This window comes from Leucopleurus acutus (assembly GCF_964270905.1).
Source record: "Leucopleurus acutus genome assembly, chromosome: 10".
Classification (NCBI taxonomy): Eukaryota; Metazoa; Chordata; class Mammalia; order Artiodactyla; family Delphinidae; genus Leucopleurus; species Leucopleurus acutus.
In genome coordinates this window covers 25,926,062-25,945,145 of record NC_139153.1, presented here as the reverse complement: position 1 = coordinate 25,945,145, position 19,084 = coordinate 25,926,062, and the positions used below count along the sequence as shown (strand labels likewise).

Genomic DNA, 19,084 nt, shown 5'->3' with positions numbered 1-19,084 from the left:
GCCAAACGGCCCAACAAGCAGAGAAGCCCCCTTCCCCCTTCAGCCCATTTCAAGATACTAACTCCTGTTTCTCACCCGGGGCTCTCCTGGAAGGACAGCTCAGGCAGGACATGTTTAAGTCGGGGTTTGAGATCCAAAAGCTTTCCGATTTCATCACTCAATCGTCTACTTACGCTCCCCCAGTTGCCAACTCTCCAGGTGGCAGAGACAGGGCACTCCCGCAGGTAGCAGGGCTGGACGCTGGGTGGCTGTGCGCCCGGGCAGTTGATGGTGGTTTGATAGCTGTACTCATAATTCTCCTTCCCGGTGTAAATCTCGCTACAGGAGACAAGCCTTTGTTTGTAGCCCTTTCCACAGGTCACTGAGCACTGGGAAGAGAGCGGGTAGAGAGCAGAGGTTGGAGCGGGGCCTGGGGGCAGCCACAATAGGCCCCTGACCTCCACGGTGAACACTGACCTCGGGACAATGGGGCAGAGAGCTCTCACTTTATTAGCTTCTTACGGGCCGCGGGGGACCTGCAGCCCTACAGGAGCCTTCTGGGATCCAGGGCTGCCACTACACCTTTTGGCCCCCGCTGCGGGCGGGGGGTGCCTCAAGTCCCCGCTCTGGATTTCACGGGGAGACGGGGCTGGGGGAGGTGCTCCAGCTGTCACCGGGTCCACTTACAGTGTCCAGAGCCCTACGTACTGGCGGCCAAATCACGCCTTTCCAAACCTACAATGAACGCATCAGAGAAGCGACCAAGTGGGCTGGAGAGAGCACCAGAGACCACCTGTGTGTGAAATCCAGGCTCTCCCGGGACTCTGGGACAACCTTCCTTCCCTACTTGATGGTCTGCTTTCCCATCCGCCCTCCACTTAATTTCCTTCTTTCTTCTCTCTCCCTGGCTATATACCGTGACTTAAATGTTACCTTTCTGCTTCCCTCCCCCCAGCCCGGCTCTCTCTAAATCACGCAGTCATTTAGACCTTCTGCCGTAATTATACGGCATTTAAAAATACCCAGATGATACAGAAAAGGAGAAAGAAAAAGGTACTTTACTGGTGTCCCAGCTCCTTCTGTGATGGGACATCTAACTGGTTATTAATAAGATTTTAGATTACGTTCGGCCTCCTCAGCTAAGTATTTTACATAATACTTTTAAAAGAAAACTGAATTAACCAACAAATTATTTTGATGGTATTTTTGGGCCAAGTCGCCAAATAACTGGCCACTCCCTGTGAAAATGAAACATAAAATTAAGGTAGAGTTTCAGGATTCTCAAGATCAAAGGTTCTTTGGGTGGGGGCAGATGAACCCTGGAAACAGTGTGCAGCATGTGGTGTGTTTTGCTTTTTCTGGGGTGAGGGACCATAGCTTCTGTACGTTCTCACTTGCTATTAAAACCAGGGTCTCTTTTTCCTGGTGTCTCCTACGCTGTCGCTTTAAGCCACGTGGCTTGCCGCCCCTGTAACTTTTCCAGGGGGAAGGCTCCCCTTGACGCGGTCCTAGAGTGAGCAGGGAACTGGCCCAGCCACAGGCATGCAGAGCATCCTTGGGCTTTGCTTTCCAGCTGGCTTAAGACATGCAAATACTCTGCGTACGTTTCTTCCTTCTCCGGCTGGCTGGCTGCCGCTGTTCAAATGCCCAAAGATGCAGTTGATGCCAGGCCAGGGGAGCGCAGGGCTAGTCTGAGGTGTTTCACGCATGGATAGATGGCTAATAAATGCTGTCTGTCCAAGCTGTGGGTATCTTAGAGTATCTAACTCAGTGCTTGCACGCCCTGACCTCAGTGTGGACTAATTTAAACAAGGCTGTACTTCTGAGAAGGCAAGTGCTAAGACCCTTTCCCCTTACCAGCCACAAGCAAAAGCAGCCCAGTGCCCATTTATGTGGGGGACGCAGTGGGAGACAGGTGTTGACAGATGGAAATGAGCCCCAAATATGGTCAGGTTTTATTCAGAGGCCTCCAGAGCTCTGAAAAGAACCCTGCAGTAGCTGTTAAGAGCATCCTGAAAATGTTGAGTGCCTCTGGCTTCCTTAATCCATTTCAGGCCAGAGCTGTTGAGTGTAAGAGGCTCTCATCGCTGGGGAGGGGAGAGAGGAGGGGAAGGTCTTATGGTTGACTCTCCACGCCGTGGTGCCACGTGCATGTTTCACGATGAGTGCAGATTACTTTTCTAACTTGAAAATAACCATAAAGCAAAATGAAACAATAAGAACGTGGGCTTCTTGCGCTAGCGATACACGTCGGGCCCAACCAGGGAAATGCACACGTGGGCCAGGGCTGATGGAGTCTTCTTCTCCAATAGGGAGCACACAGAACTCTGCAGGTGATGGAGGCCCCAGACAGAAGGCAAATCCTGCTGTGGCTTTGGCATTTTACTAACAGCTTTTCTAGAGGGAATTCTGGTCCAGTTCCTTGGGCATCACTCCCCCTTGCAGAGTCCCTTCCCATGATCCTGGTATCTGTACAAAGTCCTGTCTCCATCCCTCTAATCTTTGCCTATAGCTTGCATATTTTTCAACTCATGGTACACCTGAAAATCTGCAGATGTCTGGAAGGCTTTTTTAAAAAATTTTCTCCCTATCTCTTCTTTTGGGGGTTAATATTAAGGTTATGGTAAAGCCACAGGAGGAACATTATGCAAGTCTCAGAAAGAGACCAAAACTCTTTCAGTGTAATGACAACACACCAAATCCAGCTAAGATGAGCATGTCAACCTCGGCAGTGTGACAGGCACACGAACTCCAGCAAGACGAATGACCGAGAACCAAGCCAGAAACCAGGAAGAAGAGGCCCCCAGGAGGCAGACAGGTGAATGGTCTCAGGGACAGAGGCCTGAGGAGGGAGAGAGGCCAGAAAGGAAGGCTCTCCCTTCCTGAGAGTCGGGGGGTGGCCTTGTGCAGCAACCCAGAGAACCAGAAGTTAGGGACCATGCCTTTCAAGGCACTGGGAGGGGTGAACTGAACAGAAGAGAGGAGCCCCCCGGACCCACCTCCCTCCACCCGTCTTGGTATCTGAATGGGTTGGAACCTGTGCGTCAAACCCAAAGTCAAGGACTATTTTGAACACTCATCTGCACTTCCCATGTTCCTGGATGGGCAAGAGTAAATCTATTTCTAATGATCGAGACCACATCTCCCCTCCTCTCTTTGACAACATACGAAGAACAGGTAGGGCTGGTATAGAGCAGAGCTTCTCACCCTCAGCACCCCTGACATTTGGGCTCAGTAGCTCTCTGTTGTGGTGCTGTCCCGTACACTGTAGGAGGTTTAGCAGCACCCCTGGTCTCTACCCACCAGATGCCAGTAGCAGCCTACCTCCCCCCGGCTGTGACAACCAAAAATGTCTCCAGACAGCGCCAAATGTCCCGCAGGAGGTGGGGAGGGGAAGGCAAATTCACTGGGGTAGAGTGAAGGATGGGGAGACATAGTTAGACAAGGCTTTAGGAACAGTTTTAGTGCAGAAACAATTCAACACCCAACAAACACATCATCTAAATGCAAATATTCATCCCATTAAAACGTGAAATTGCTGCCCTGTTGAACTCTAACGAGACGCCAGCAATAGCAAAGCACCTTTGCTATGAGCCCAGACACGTCCCTTTCACATCTCTAAATTCTCTGGGGCAAATGACAACTAGTGTTGATGTTACAGGTCTTTCAGTATTTGAAAGTATCATGAGGTTTGAAAATATAATCATGTGACTGTTACTATTGGTTTATGAATAATGAAAAGCATCTAGGTAAGCATTGTGTACGGGAGGAGATAAGGAAAAACAGACACTTGAGATTCCTTGGATATTATGGAAAACGATTTCATTCCTCTGGATCAGAGGTTGTTAAATGGGCAACCAACGTCTGGCCCACAAAAGTGTTTGGTTTGACCCACACAGTGTTTTAAATAAATAATCTGAGTCCACATTTTAAGATTAGGAGATAGCACAGAAAAGTCCAAAGTTTTGTCCTCTCTTGAAACATCAGGTTTGGTTACAATGGACCCACATTTCTGCATGGCCTCTGTTGGAGTGGAAAAGAACCTGTTCCCCTTACACATCATGTGCTAGTTAGTCACAGTCCCCACCATTCCCTACTGCCTCCCTGATGCTAAGACATTTTTGTGTCATACTTAACTTTCTTCAGGCACCTACAGGAAACATATGAACTTGCAGTGTCTGTAAGAATTCATTTCTAATCATACTATTAGGACATTAAAGGGAATCACAGGACGTAGAGTTGAGAGGAGCGTGGATACTATCTTATGCACCCCCCCCCCCACTCTGCACCTGTAGGACTCTGGCCCAGGAGGGCTGAGGGACTTGTTTGAGGGCTCCCAGTTCTCAGGGATAGAACTGGCAGGTGGGTGTGAGTCTCCCACATTCCTGCCCTCATCACTCTGTTGCCCTCAGGCCATCGCTGACCTGAAGGCAGATCCAGAATCCCCAGGACTGTACCTCTGACCATTCTCCTGTGATCCAGACATACTCGCAGGGCTGCAGGCCACAGCTCTCGCGATCCACAGGCCGTGTGCTCATGTCACAGTGCATGCCGTGAACCTCGTCACCTTTGTCCTCACCCACACACACCACCTTGCGGTACCTGGAGCCTTTCCCACAAGTCTTGGTGCACTGTTAAAGACAGACAAAACAGGTGGTGACATGGAAAGATAACAGATGATTTCTTACATCCTGTTACCATAATGATTTATTTTCCTTTCTATATACCCTTTAAGACTGCGAGATCTCTGAGGGTACGCATTACTAGAGAACTCATTATTTTACCCCCATTACTTAACAGTGTAACATAGAAGAACAAGGCTGACTACATATTGGATTTATTCCTTTAGCTCTAACCCTTGTTTTCTGTTGCCTGTGCTTAGTCGTGCTGGCTCTGCACCTTTTGTAAAAGAATGTTGCCTACAGCCTGAAATGTACAGGACAGCCTATTCTCAAGGCTCTGGCCTTTAAAGTATAAGTATAAAAGAAGCCTGAATTCTAACTCTGGTAAGATGGTTCTTTGGGACACCAGTCCACCAACTTCTCCGTCTGCTGCTGGCTTTCTGAATAAAATTGCTACTCCTTGCCCCAACACCTTGTCTCTCGATTAAGTGGCCTGTCATGCAGTGAGCAGCATGAACTTGAACTCGGTAACAACAACACTGCTCCTGTCATAGCGATCAGCATTCAGTAAGTGGCTGTCTGAATGAAGCAGTGAAAGTGTGAATGAATGAATTTCAGGTTTGGAAAGGACCTTAAGGCCTGACTACTTCACCCATTCAAACAAACGCTGAATCTCTTTAAAACTTATGGCCAAAGGGTGTCAAAATACCTCTAGAGTCAGGGAAGTTATTCCCTGTCCAGGTGGCCCATTTCATCTTATAACATGGAACTAAGCCTGTCTCTTAGCCAAATCCAGCCTGTTGTCCTACTTGTTGATTCCAAGGGAGCATACAGAACAAATTTTGTTCCTCACAAGTAACCCCCTTCAGGGACTTGAGGAGAGATTTCCTGTGGCCCCTATAGCCTTTTCTTCTCCAGGGGGAACTGCTCTCACCCCTTGATCATCTGGCCAATATTCACCAAGTTCCTAAGACGTGTCAGGCCCTGTGATGGGTCTGGATGAACAGAAGCAGACACAAATAGCACAAACCCTGCCCTCAGAGAGGAGCTGTGTTTTAGTAGCAAAGACAGACGTTAAAGATGTAGACAGCTAGGCAGCAAGATTTAGCCATTACTATAATTTCTACTTTTCAGATGAATAAACTGGGACTTAGCCTGAAGAACTGATTCCTGGTTATCCATCTCTTTGTCAGGTGAATGGCATAGATATTTTTTATTCCCATAAACCAAGTGGAGAAAATGGAGCAAGTGGTATGTTTCATTCTAGGATGATCTCTGTGCTGACCACAAATTTCTTATCTTTTTTGCTTTCACCAACAGAAAACCCCACTGTAGAGGTTTTACCTTAGTTATCTGTGTTGTTAAAGTTCTCCCAAAGCCTGTCCTATCTGAAGCACCTGCGTCACCCAACATTTCAAGACTCCAGATTACATAGGAAAGTCACTGTAACCAACCCGTGTCAAGGACAGCTTAGGTTTCCTTTAACCGGGGATTACAAACTCTGTTGCCCCTGGGCCTTATCCAACTACTGTGAGCTGTCATTGTTGTTCACATAATGTCTCTTAAACGTTCTCCTTCTAGTCTTTTTAGGGAGGGCCTTAGACCCCACCTCTTTTTTGTCTCTCACAAGCCTCCTTCTCTTTTATTACCCAAAGCATCCCAAAGGCATTTGACTTTGGAATCCAGCTTGACTCAGAAATGTCTTTCCTGATATACTTCTTGCCTTTCTTTTTCTTTCTTTCTTTCCTTTCCTTTTTGTTTTTTGGTAGCAAAATACACGTAACATAAAATTCACCATTTTAACCATTTTGAAGTGTACAATTCAGCGGAGTGTAGTCACTGGTCATGTTGTGCAATCGTCATCACTATCTAGTTCCAGAATATTTTCATCACCCCAAAAGGGAATCCTGTACCCATGCAGCAGTCACTCCCCATTTCCCCTTCCTCCCAGTCTGTGGCAACCACCAATCTGCTTTCTGTCTCTATGATTTGCCTGTTCTGGGTATTTCATAGAAATGGAATCATCCAGTCTGTGGCCTTTGGTGTCTGGGTTCTTTCATTTAGCATAATGCTTTCAAGGTCTTGCCACATTGGATCAGTACTTCACTCCTTTTCATGGCTGAACACTCCATTGTATGAATATACCACATTTTGTTTATTCAAATGTTAATGGACATTTGGGTTTGTTGCCATCTTTTGGCTATTATGAAGAGCGCTGCTAGGCACATTCATATGCAAATTTGAACATCTGATTTCAATTCTTTCGGGTATATCCTTAGGAGTGGAAATGCTGGGTCATCTGGTATAACCATGTCTTTTGTGAGATGCTTTGTTCTTTCAGAAAGTAGTAGGGATATGTATGTGGTTGTGTCCTGGTATTGTAAACCTGTGGTTGTATCCTTATCGTTTGCAAATGTAATTCAAAACTTCTGCTGCTTGGAAGCAAATCTCTACATCTAGAGTATGGAACCATTTATAATTTTTGTGGGGCACAAATATGAACAGCAAACAGTGTGAGATGAGCACAGAGGAGCAGATCCCTTCCCACCAGTGCAGGAGGCTGGCTGAGCTCAGTGCCTAGCTCAGCTCTGACTCAGCAGTTCTGGGGGTTTCTCTTCCCCTGGAGGATGCTGGGAACCATCGTGAAGGAATAATGTTTTTGTTTCTTCATTTAAAAAAGCCAAATGAGGCCCTGAATGTTACAAAACAAAACAATGGTTAATCTGTGATGTGTAGATCTATGCAGAAGACATACTTATTAACTCCCCATAGAAAAAGTAATTCCTTAGAAAATCAGGACTTAGGTGACTCAGAGAAGATCATGATTATTGAGCAGCCTACCTGGACTAAACCTTCCAGTGTCCTCTTTCATTTTCACTAATCCTTAGGGCTTTAATCTGTAGCAATAAGTAACAGTTTAGAGCAGAAAGCAAGGATTACTAAATACTTTCTGCTTGTTAGGTGTTTTTCCCTTGGTCTTAAATAATGGTTAACTACCATAAAAACGATTTTGCCAGTGGTGGCAAAGGGCGTTGGGAAGCCTTACTTTGAATATAACTTTTAGAAAAATTAAACTAAGTAAATAAGTGACTTGCCCAGTGGTTTGGAATGAGTCAGTAGCAGCTTTGAAAATCACTTAGCATGGCTTTTCTCCTGGAGTTTTAAATCCTAACCAGAGCACAGGGGCTGGGTAATCACAAAGCAAATCCAGCCCATACTATAGGATTTTATCAGCTTTCAGTAATATCACTTCTCCCACCCACCTAGGATTTATGGCTCCTTCCTCCGTCCTGGAATATGATCTGGAGGGTTCTGAAAAACAGCTGGAGAAGCTCAACTAAGCTTCTTTTAATTTACAAAAGATTCTTCTCCAATTTCATTACAGATTTTAGAAAAACAACTATACCAAGTATGGAAGTCACACCACCAGCATCTCTGAAATTCAGCACACCTGTAATTCAGAAAGCAAATATCACAGCCCTGGGTTAACTTGGGTAACTTACCCATTGTCCCACGGGCTACATGTGCCTGTAAATGTGCTAAAACTAACAGGGGAAAATAACTTTTTAAATTTGAGGGTGAGGAAGATCTAAAATAAAATATTTTATTTAGCTAGGTTGGTTGGCCACAGGGTAATGGTCTAAAAAGGGTCACTTAATGCAATGGGTAGAAACCGTCTTTCCTTAAAGACTGCAACCAAGTTGCTTTACATTTTTTTGGTGAGATGCACTAACCATGGAGGGAAGAAAATCATTCTTCATATTCACCTGCTCAACCTTTAAGGTTGCTGATTTTCTCCATGGATGAAAGAATGTGTTGCGTCCTTACTAGGGCCAGGCTACCATTGTCGGATAGTGTGTGGAACAACCAAGTCAAAGAACAAATGGGGAGCCTGACAGCATAGCGTTCTGGAAGTGCTACACAGAGTCTTTGGCTAAAAGGAACAGGAAGTGCAAATCAATTTATCTAACATTGCTTTAAATTAAAAAAAGAAAAAGCAACCTTCAAATTACCAATGGGTTCATTTTAAAAGTCAGGTATGTGGAGTTTGGACATCTTTGCCCCAAAACAGTATACTTGCAAGGGAAAAAGGCAGAAATAATACTATGGAGACACTTTGTAACTTTAAAGTCATTCACTCATTCAACCAATACAAGCACACCTCAGAGACACCGTGGGTTTGGTTCCAGACCACCGCAATAAAGGGAATATCGCAATACAGCGAGTCACGTGAATTGCTTGGTTTTCCAAGGCATATAAAAATTATATTTACACTATAATCTACTAACTATGCAATAGCATGTCTAAAAAAATGTACATAATTTAAAAATACTTTCTTGCTAAAAAAAGCTAACCATCACCTTAGCCTTCAGCAAGTCCTAGCAGTGACGTCAAAGATCACTGATCACAGGTCACCATAACAAATATAGTAGAGAAAAACGGAAATATTGCGAGAATTACCAAAATGTGACACAAAGTGAGGAAATGTTGTTGGAAAAAATGGCAGCAACAGACCTGCTCAACGCAGAGTTGCCACAAACCTTCAATTTGTAAAAAAACCAAAACAAAACCCCACAGTACCTGCAAAGTGCAATAAAGTGAAGTACAATAAAACGAGGTCTGCCTATTTGCAATGGGCCAAGTTCTATGCTGGGCATGGGGTTACAGCCCTGACATCTTCCTACTCACCTTCTCTCTCTCTCTTATGACACCCGGGGTGGCTGTTCCTCCCAGCTGGGGGTTCGTGTGTCAAGACAGTCGGCTAACTGGTGACCCCTGGGGTTTAGCACTCAGGGCTGCCTTGTATGGCTGTTGTGAGCAGGTATGAGCTTCATAACAGAAAGTGTAATGGAGGTGGAAGCCATCAGGGTATCTGCAGCTGTGACAGCGAGAAAAGAGGAAGGACCGGGGGTGGGAATCCCCACAACGCTGAAAGCGGTGCGCCGAGGTAACCTGGCACACGGGAGATGGGGGGCACTCTCAGGGGGGGGCTCAGCATGCGTGGCTGGAGGTGGATGTCACGGGGAGGTGGGGCAGGGAGATGATGACAGCAGTTGGGGGTCCTCAGAGCCTTCGGTTTGAGATGGGGATTTCAGAAGGTGGGCAGAGGCCAGGTCACAGAGGGCCTTGTAAATGTCTCACGCTGCTTAGGAGAAAATCCAAACTCTTGCCCTGGCTTACAGAACACGTCACAACCTGGGTGCTCCGACAGGTCCAACCTCATTTCAGCCTTCCGGTCCTTTTGCTGACTCTGCTCCCAACGTGCTGTGCTTTTGTCCACAAACATGCTGGGCTCTGTCCTCCCTCTCCCTTCTACCTAGAATCACCTCCTTTTGCCCTTTATCATCAAGCACCCTAGAGAAGGTGGGACTAGCCTATCATGCTCTGTCTCTATCTCAGCACCTTGTTGTTGTTTTCCATCACAGCACTTTTCACAATTGGCAATTCCATATAACACATGTGTTTGCTTGTCTTCTGTCTCTCTCACTTGATCATCAATCCCACCACAGCAATTGCACATTTTCTATTGCATCCCTAATGCCTAGTGCCTGGCACTTTGCAGGTGCTCGACAAAGATTTGTTGAATAAATTAATGAGGGAATGAGTGATAAAGAGTTAATAGCTGGCCCTTGTTCACACATCAAAACCCAATCACTCCCTACTGTTAACTTCATAAAATCTTTGTAACCAACTGACCTGAAGCTCATTACTAATTTTTCTGTGCTAAGAAGATGAACTTGGGAATCATTCTACAGCTGATCTCAATAAAAGTTTTTAGAATCCAAATACGTATTAGAGTGGTCCAAGTCCCTGCACTGGGTCAAAGAGTCACGGGGCGGGCAGTTCTATCAAGGCCATAGCTTGTCCATGGCAATGTGACAATAAAGTAAAACGGCTGTTCGTACTGGAAAAACAGTTTGTTCTAAAAGACATTGTAGAGTGCTGTGATTCTAAATAGTTAAAGAAGAAAGACCATCAATTAGCAGGCTTTGTTCTGTAATGCCTTGCTTTTTCCTTCCCTCCCTCCCTCCCTCTCTCCTTCCTTCCTTCCTTCCCTCTCTCCACCCATTATTTTGTCCCTCCATTCATTCATAAATTCATTCATTCACCAAGGGTCTTCAATGCTGTAGGTACTGTGCTAAATGCTGGGGAAAACTCTGGTGAACAAGCTTTCTGACCTCCAACAGCTGATAACCTAGACAAGAAAAACAGGCTACAACAATTCAGAGTGCTAGCTGCTGAAGCAGAATATTTTCAGGGTGATAGAGCTGAGGGGAGGGCCATCTGACTCAGTCATTTGAGGGGAGGTGTGATTTTTCAAGGGCTTCTGAAAGGATGTGACATCTTGATTCAGGCCTGAAGGATGAGCAAGAGTCACTGATGTGAGGGAAGGTTCAGGGCAGCCACTTTGTGACACAGAGGTACCAGGGAGGAAAGAGAGTATTCTGGGTAAAGGTAAAAAAGAGTATTTGCAAGAACTGGGAGACTTACTCCTTAAAACAAAGAGATGCATAACGTACATACTCACAATTCAAGTTGGATGGAAAAACCTCTGCAGCTATAAGTAAATTCATAGTCAGATTATAATACTATCAATAAGTTTTTTACGATAGTAGTTTTCAAAAGAATTAAAAGGCCATGTATTTTTTTAAACTCAGTCTCATGAGCATAATAATTCTAAAGTGAGTAAAACTGAGCAGTGAAAAGCTAAATAACTAGCCCAAAGTTGGCGGGTGATCTTAAAAGCCCAACATTGTGATACGTGGATAAGCTGAAGTGCTGGTCATCATCTGAATCCTCCATCAGGAGTCCACTGTACCAAAGAGAACTACCATTTGGGGAAGGCCTAAAATATACTAGGCACTGCACTGCATCCCTCACTTAATCTCACTTAACCCTCACTATGACATTCAGCAAAGTCTGCCATACAATTCCCATTTTGCAGATAAGCTAACTGGAGCCCAGAGATTTGAGGTCAATTTGCCAGAGCCACACACTGAATGGTCTTTTGTTTACAACACTCTGCTTTTAGGGCATAAACAAATGGGACATGAATGTCTGGAAAGAGCATCTTCCGCTTGTCTAATAATTTTTCTCTGCGTCTGAAAGTCCAGGCTCTATCTTATGATATCATGAATGAACACTGATGCTCCTTCCCCTGCACAGTCAACAGGCCCCTCAATGAACAAAAAAGGTCCTCTGTAGTACTCCACCAAGACTCCCCACCAACCTCATGGCTTAAGGTCTGATCGTCAACCAACTAGACCAAGAATTTCATCTTCGGAAGTGGGTGGAGGTAGTCACCAGTACAGAGAATTATACTTTGACGCCAACTCTGCTGAAACAGTCTGGCCAAGCCAATAAAAATAGAAGAATGCACCTTAGGTGCATGTCGACATGGGAAGCAGTGGAATATAAAGGTTCAGAGCGTGTGTTCCAGAGGTCAGGCCGCTGGGCTTCAAATCCCAGCCTTATTACCTAGTGATTCTGTGAACCTGGGTGAATTAACCTAGCTAAGCCTCAAGCTACCTCAACTTTAAATGAGGATAAAAATTTAATTACGACATCAGAGAGTTATGGAAAGGTTAAATGAGGTCCTCCATATAAAAATATTCAACATAGTGCTTGATCCATAGCTTAATAAACAATGAGATGTATTCTTTTTATTATCATAGTATCAGGGCCACTGCACTGTATAACTCTAGAGGATGCCCCTCACATTGTAGCCTATGGGAATGGTACCCCTGGGGTTGTGCAGTGTACAACCTGTGTGACTGTGTATGACATCCCTGATGATCATGCTACTGTGGGTATGTGGAAGTCGTGCTTCTCAACGTGGACACTTGGATTATTTCTCATGAAGAGGAGGGTGCCATGTGCTATGTGCCTGGTGTGAAATACATATTGCCAACAAACAGGTGGGTTTTTAATAGTGTCCAAGGGGGAAGCAAAAGGGAAAAATGCACACTCAAAAAGCAAGCAACAGTTCTGAGTTAGTTGTAAAGAATGGCTAAGAAGAAGGAAACCTCCCATAATGGGGTGGGGTGGGAGTCTCCAGCATCCGATTCACTGGGCTCTGAGACCGCCCTGGCATCCTACTGACGTCAGCTCAATGAGGGGAAGAAAGTCAAGACATGTGCATGCACAAAGTGCATATCAGGTGAAATGGTAGCAGAGTTGAGTGGGTACAGGGGAGGTGAGAGCCAGAATGGAGGTGAAGGCTGATTAAGGGGAGCCTGAAGGGGGCTGTACTATCAAGTGACCACCCAATGTACTGTTTAACAAGGACGCTTTTGATTATGGAAGTAGGGGCAATTGATAATTACACTAGGCCTACTCCATGCATAAACCAGGACTGCTGTAGGCAAACAGGACCAGGGGCAAATCTGAAGATGGTTGCCCAGTTGCTAGCAACATTCCCTCGAAGCCTTGTGGATGTGGGGACGTTTGAAGAGAGGACTACCAGCACGCTTTGCAAATGAGGAACAATGGGTTCTAATGGGGCTTCTCCCTCCGCCATCCAGCTGCCCTGCACCTCCCTCTGGCCAATGCAGTGTCACGTGAGGGCCTCCCACAGTCCTCCAACCTCCCTCACCACCCAGGTCCACTGGCCTCAAACTCTCCACTTCGGGTTCAGGCAGATGAGAAAGCATGTTGGCAGGAGGGCAACTACCTGATCCACTTTTCTTGCTGCTCCCCTCTGGTCAACTTCTAAATTTAGCCACAGGTCAGGCTATCTTAGTAGGTCTCCTGTTCTTATACAGAGCTTGAGAGCAATATGTGAGGAAGGATTTAGAAAGATTGATCTGCATGGCACAGACAAAGGTGTAAATTTCTAGGCACATTTCAGATGATCAGAGATGAGTATTTCCTCAGTGCATATTTGGCAAGGTTTCTAGTCTTTGGGATTCAGAAGGAGTTGTCAATGGAGCTTGCATTTTCCCAAATGGCACTAGCATTTTTAGAAGTTGCCTAAAGCATGAGCTGTCAGCTGAGATTCACATCTGAACACTCTCTTACTTTGTGCTCCTTGGAGCAGTCACGCAGGGTTGAGTTTGGCACGGCATGAAGATGGAGAGGGAGAGGGAGGGAGCAGGCAGTGGTAGGTCTGAAGCAAGAATTACAAAGAGAATCAAGTAGTAACACACAGGCAGAGAGGGATGAAGACACCTCTTCTTCCTTCTCTATCTGACTCTGTCAATCCCCAAACCACTCGATTATTTCTAATTTTCTCAGAACAGCTTTGCACACTTATTATTCCCACTTGACCAACGGCAAACTCACAGTTCAGAAAATACAGCCTCCTTGTTCTAAGTCACACAGCTGAAATGTGGCAGTGCTGGTATATGAACCACGTCTGTAAAATTCTACGGCCTCTGGGGGTTCCCAGTAACTCGTGTGGCTCAAGTACAATTAATCTGAAATGTAACTGCTTTAGCTATTCCTCCCTGCCACAGTCTGGTGGAAGTAAAAACAAAAAAAAAACCACCAAACTTTATAATGAAAATGAGCAAAAAAAAAAAAAATATTGAGTAGACAGAGAGGGTGAGAGTCCTAAAGAAAAGAGATGACTGAAAACAATGGAACTAATCCATCAGGAGGGTGAAGGAGAGGGAAGAACAGAGCTGGAAGGCTGAATACCTACAATGCAGGGTTAAGAATGCAGTTGTAAGAAAACACACCCCATTTAAAACTGCATCAGAAAGAATAAAATACCTAGGAATAAATTTAACCAAGGAGGTGAGAGATCTGTACATCGAAAACTACAAGACACTGATAAAAGAAACTGAAGAAGACCGAAATAAATGGAAAGATCTTCTGTGCTCATAGACTGGAAGAATTAATATTGTTAAAAGGTCCATACTGAGGTTCCGGCTTTGGAGGTCAGATCCCAGGGAGAGCACTGGGGTTGGCTGCGTGAACACAGCCTGCAGGGGGCTAGTGCACCACAGCTACCTGGGAGGGAGCCCAGGGAAAAGTCTGGACCTGCCTAAGAGACAAGAGACCAGGGTGCGTGAGGAGAGGGGATTCAGAGCACCGCCTAATCGAGCTCCAGAGACAGGCGCGAGCCGCGGCTACCAGCACGGACTCCAGAGATGGGCATGAGATGCTAAGGCAGCTGCTGCCGCCACCAAGAAGCCTGTGTGCGAGCACAGGGCACTATCCACACCCCCCTTCCGGGGAGCCTGTGCAGCCCGCCACGGCCACGGTCCCGGGATCCAGGGACAACTCCCCCGGGAGAACGCACGGCGAGCCTCAGGCTGGTGCAACGTCACGCTGGCCTCTGCCGCCGCAGGCTCGCCCCACACTCCGTGCCCCTCCTTCCCCCCAGCCTGAGTGAGACAGAGCCCCCGAATCAGCGGCTCCTTTAACCCTGTCCTGTCTGAGCGAAGAACAGACGCCCTCAGGCGACCTACACGCAGAGGCGGGGCCAAATCCAAAGCTGAGCCCCGGGAGCTGTGCGAACAAAGAAGAGAAAGGGAAATCTCTCCCAGCAGCCTCAGGAGCAGCGGATTAAAGCTCCACAATCAACTTGCTGTACCTGCATCTGTGGAATCCATGAACAGACAACGAATCATCCCAAAATTGAGGCAGTGGATTTTGGGAGCAACTGTAGATTTGGGGTTTTCCTTCTGCATCTAATTTGTTTCTGGTTTTATGTTTCTCTTAGTTTAGTGTTTAGAGCTTGTTATCACTGGTAGGTTTCTTTATTGATTTGGTTGCTCTCTTCCTTTATATATGTGTGTGTGTGTGTGTGTATATATATATATATATATATATATGTTTTTTCCCTTTTTCTCTTTTTGTGAGTGTGTATGTGTATGCTTCTTTGTGTGATTTTGCCTGTATAGCTTTGCTTTTACCATTTGTCCTAGGTTTCTGTCTGTCTGGTTTTTTTTGGTATACTTTTTAGTGCTTGTTATCATTGGTGGGTTTGTTTTTTGGTTTGGTTGCCCTTTCCTTCCTTCCTTTCTTTTTTCTTTCTTTTCTTTTCCTTTCTTTCTTTTTCCTCTGTTTTATTACTTTAAAAATTTTATTTTTAATATTTTTTTATTTTAATAACTTTAATTAATTAATTTCTCCCTTTTCTTCTGAGCCATGTGGCTGACAGGGTCTTCGTGCTCCGGCCAGGTGTCAGGCCTGTGCCTCTGAGGTGGGAGAGCTGAGTTCAGGACACTGGTCCACCAGAGACCTCTTGGATCCACATAATATCAAATGGGGAAAGCTCTCCCAGAGATCTCCATCTCAACGCTAAGACCCAGCTCCACTCAGCGACCAGCAAGCTACAGTGCTGGGCACCCTATGCCAAACAACTAGCAAGACAGGAACACAACCCCACCATTAGCAGAGAGGCTGCCTAAAATCATAATAAGCTCACAGACACCCCAAAACACACCACTGGACACAGTCCTGCCCACCAGAAACACAAGATCCAGCCTCATCCACCAGAACACAGGCATCAGTCCCCTCCTCCAGGAAGCCTACACAACCCACTAAACCAAAGTTACCCACTGGGGGCAGACAACAAAAACAACGGGAACTACGAACCTGCAGCCTGCAAAAAGGAGACTCCCAAACACAGTAAGTTAAGCAAAATGAGAAGACAGAGAAACACAGCGGACGAAGGAGCAAGGTAAAAACCCACCAGACCAAACAAATGAAGAGGAAATAGGCAGTCTACCTGAAAAAGAATTCAGAGTAATGACAGTAAAGACGATCCAAAATTTTGGAAATAGAATGGAGAAAATACAAGAAACGTTTAACAAGGATCTTGAAGAACTAAAGAGCAAACAAACAACGATGTACAACACAATAAATGAAATTAAAAATTCTCTAGAAGGAATCAATGGCAGAATAACTGAGGCAGATAAGTGAACTGGAAGATAAAATAGTGTAAATAACTACCACAGAGCAGAATAAAGAAAAAAGAACGAAGAGAATTGAGGACAGCCTCAGAGACCTCTGGGAAACATTAAACACACCAACATTCAAATTATAGGGGTCCCAGAAGAAGAAGAGAAAAAGAAAGGGACTGAGAAAATATTTGAAGAGATTATAGTTGAAAACTTCCCTAATATGGGAAAGGAAATAGTTAATCAAGACCAGGAAGTGCAGAGAGTCCCATACAGGATAAATCCAAGGAGAAACACGCCAAGACACATATTAATCAAACTATCAAAAATTAAATACAAAGAAAAAATATTAAAAGCAGCTAGGGAAAAACAAAAAATAACATAGAAGGGAATCCCCATAAGGTTAACAGTTGATCTTTCAGAAGAAACTCTGCAAGCCATAAGGGAGTGGCAGGACATATTTAAAGGGATAAAAGGGAAAAACCTACAACCAAGATTACTCTACCCAGCAAGGATCTCATTCAGATTCAACACAGAAATTAAAACCTTTACAGACAAGCAAAAGCTAAGAGAATTCAGCACCACCAAACCAGCTTTACAACAAATGCTAAAGGAACTTTTCTAGACAGGAAGCACAAGAGAAGGAAAAGACCTACAATAACAAACTCAAAACAATTAAGAAAATGGTAATAGCAACATACATACTGATGACTACCTTAAATGAAAATGGATTAAACGCTCCCACTAAAAGACACAGACTGGCTAAATGGATACAAAAACAAAACCCGTATATATGCTGTCTACAAGAGGCCCACTTCAGACCTAGGGACACATATAGACTGAAAGTGAGGGGATGGAAAACGATATTCCATGCAAGTGGATATCACAGGAAAGCTGGAGTAGCAATTCTCATATCAGACAAAATAGACTTTAAAATAAAGACTATTAGAAGAGACAAAAAAGGACACTACATAATGATCAAGGGATTGATCCAAGAAGAAGATATAACAATTGTAAATATTTATGGACCCAACATAGGAGCACCTCAATACATAAGGCAAAGGCTAATAGCCATAAGGGGAAATCGACAGTAACACAATCACAGGAGGGATGTTAACACCCCACTTTCACCAATGGACAGATCATCCAAAATGAAAATAAATAAGGAAACACAAGCTTTAAATGATACATTAAACAAGATGGACTTAATTGATATTTAAAGGACATACCACCCAAAAACAACAGAATACACTTTCTTCTCAAGTGCTAATGGAAAATTCTCCAGGATAGATCATATCTTAAGAAAACTGAAATTGTATCAAGTATCTTTTCTGACCACAACGCTATGAGACTAGATATCAACTACAGGAAAAGATCTGTAAAAAATACAAACACATGGAGGCCAAACAATACACTACTTAATAACCAAGAGATCACTGAAAAAATCAAAGAGGAAATCAAAAAATACCTAGAAACAAATAACAAGGAAAACACGACAACCTGAAACCTATGGGATGCAGCAAAAGCAGTTCTAAGAGGGAAGTTTATAGCAACACAATCCTACCTCAGGAAACAAGAAACATCTCAAATAAACAACCTACCCTTACACCTAAAGCAAATAGAGAAAGAAGAACAAAAACACCCCAAAGTTAGCAGAAGGAAAGAAATCATAAATATCAGATCAGAAATAAATGAAAAAGAAATGAAGGAAACAATAGCAAAGATCAATAAAACTAAAAGCTGGTTCTTTGAGAAGGTAAACAAAATTGATAAACCATTAGCCAGACTCACCAAGAAAAAACGGGAGAAGACTCATATCAATAGAATTAGAAATTAAAAAGGAGAAGTAACAACTGACACTGCAGAAATACAAAGGATCATGAGAGGTTACTACAAGTAACTATATGCCAATAAAATGGACAGCCACGAAAAAAATGGACAAATTATTAGAAAAGCACAACCTTCTGAGAGAGAACCAGGAAGAAATAGAAAATATAAGCAGACCAAACAGAAGCACTGAAATTGAGACTGTGATTAAAAATCTTCCAACAGGGCATCCCTGGTGGCGCAATGGTTGAGAGTCCACCTGCCAATGCAGGGGACACAGGTTCGTGCCCTGGTCCGGGAAGATCCCACAGGCTGCGGAGCGGCTAGGCCCGTGAGCCATGGCTGCTGAGCCTGCGCGTCCAGAGCCTGCGCGTCCTGAGCCTGTGCTCCGCGACGAGAGAGGCCACAACAGTGAGAGGCCCGCGTACCGCAAAAAAAAAAAAAAAAAAAAAAAAAATCTTCCAACAAACAAAAGCCCAGGACCAGATGGCTTCACAGGCGAATTCTATCAAACATTTAGAGAACAGCTAATACCTATCCTTCTCAAACTCTTCCAAAATATAGCAGAGGGAGGAACACTCCCAAACTCATACTACGAGGCCACCATCACCCTGATTCCAAAACCAGACAAAGATGTCACAAAGAAAGAAAACTACAGGCCAATATCACTGATGAACAGAGATGCAAAAATCCTCAACAAAATTCTAGCAAACAGAATCCAACAGCACATTAAAAGGACCATACACCACGATCAAGTGGGGTTTACCCCAGGAATGCAAGGATTCTTCAGTATACGCAAAT

The 19,084-nt window shown here is 44.5% G+C and overlaps 1 protein-coding gene across 2 annotated transcripts in view; it reads right to left on the bottom strand.

Moving 5' to 3' along the window:
- ADAMTS9 (ADAM metallopeptidase with thrombospondin type 1 motif 9) overlaps positions 1–19,084 on the bottom strand; it is a gene marked incomplete at its 5' end in the record, with an annotated part of 165,082 nt that overhangs the window by 19,431 nt on the left and 126,567 nt on the right. For both annotated transcript variants that reach the window (XM_082848658.1, XM_082848659.1), the window contains 2 exons: positions 174–368; positions 4,437–4,610. In XM_082848658.1, the coding sequence (XP_082704784.1) occupies positions 174–368; positions 4,437–4,610 (369 nt within the window). The remainder of the gene's footprint in view (positions 1–173; positions 369–4,436; positions 4,611–19,084) is intronic.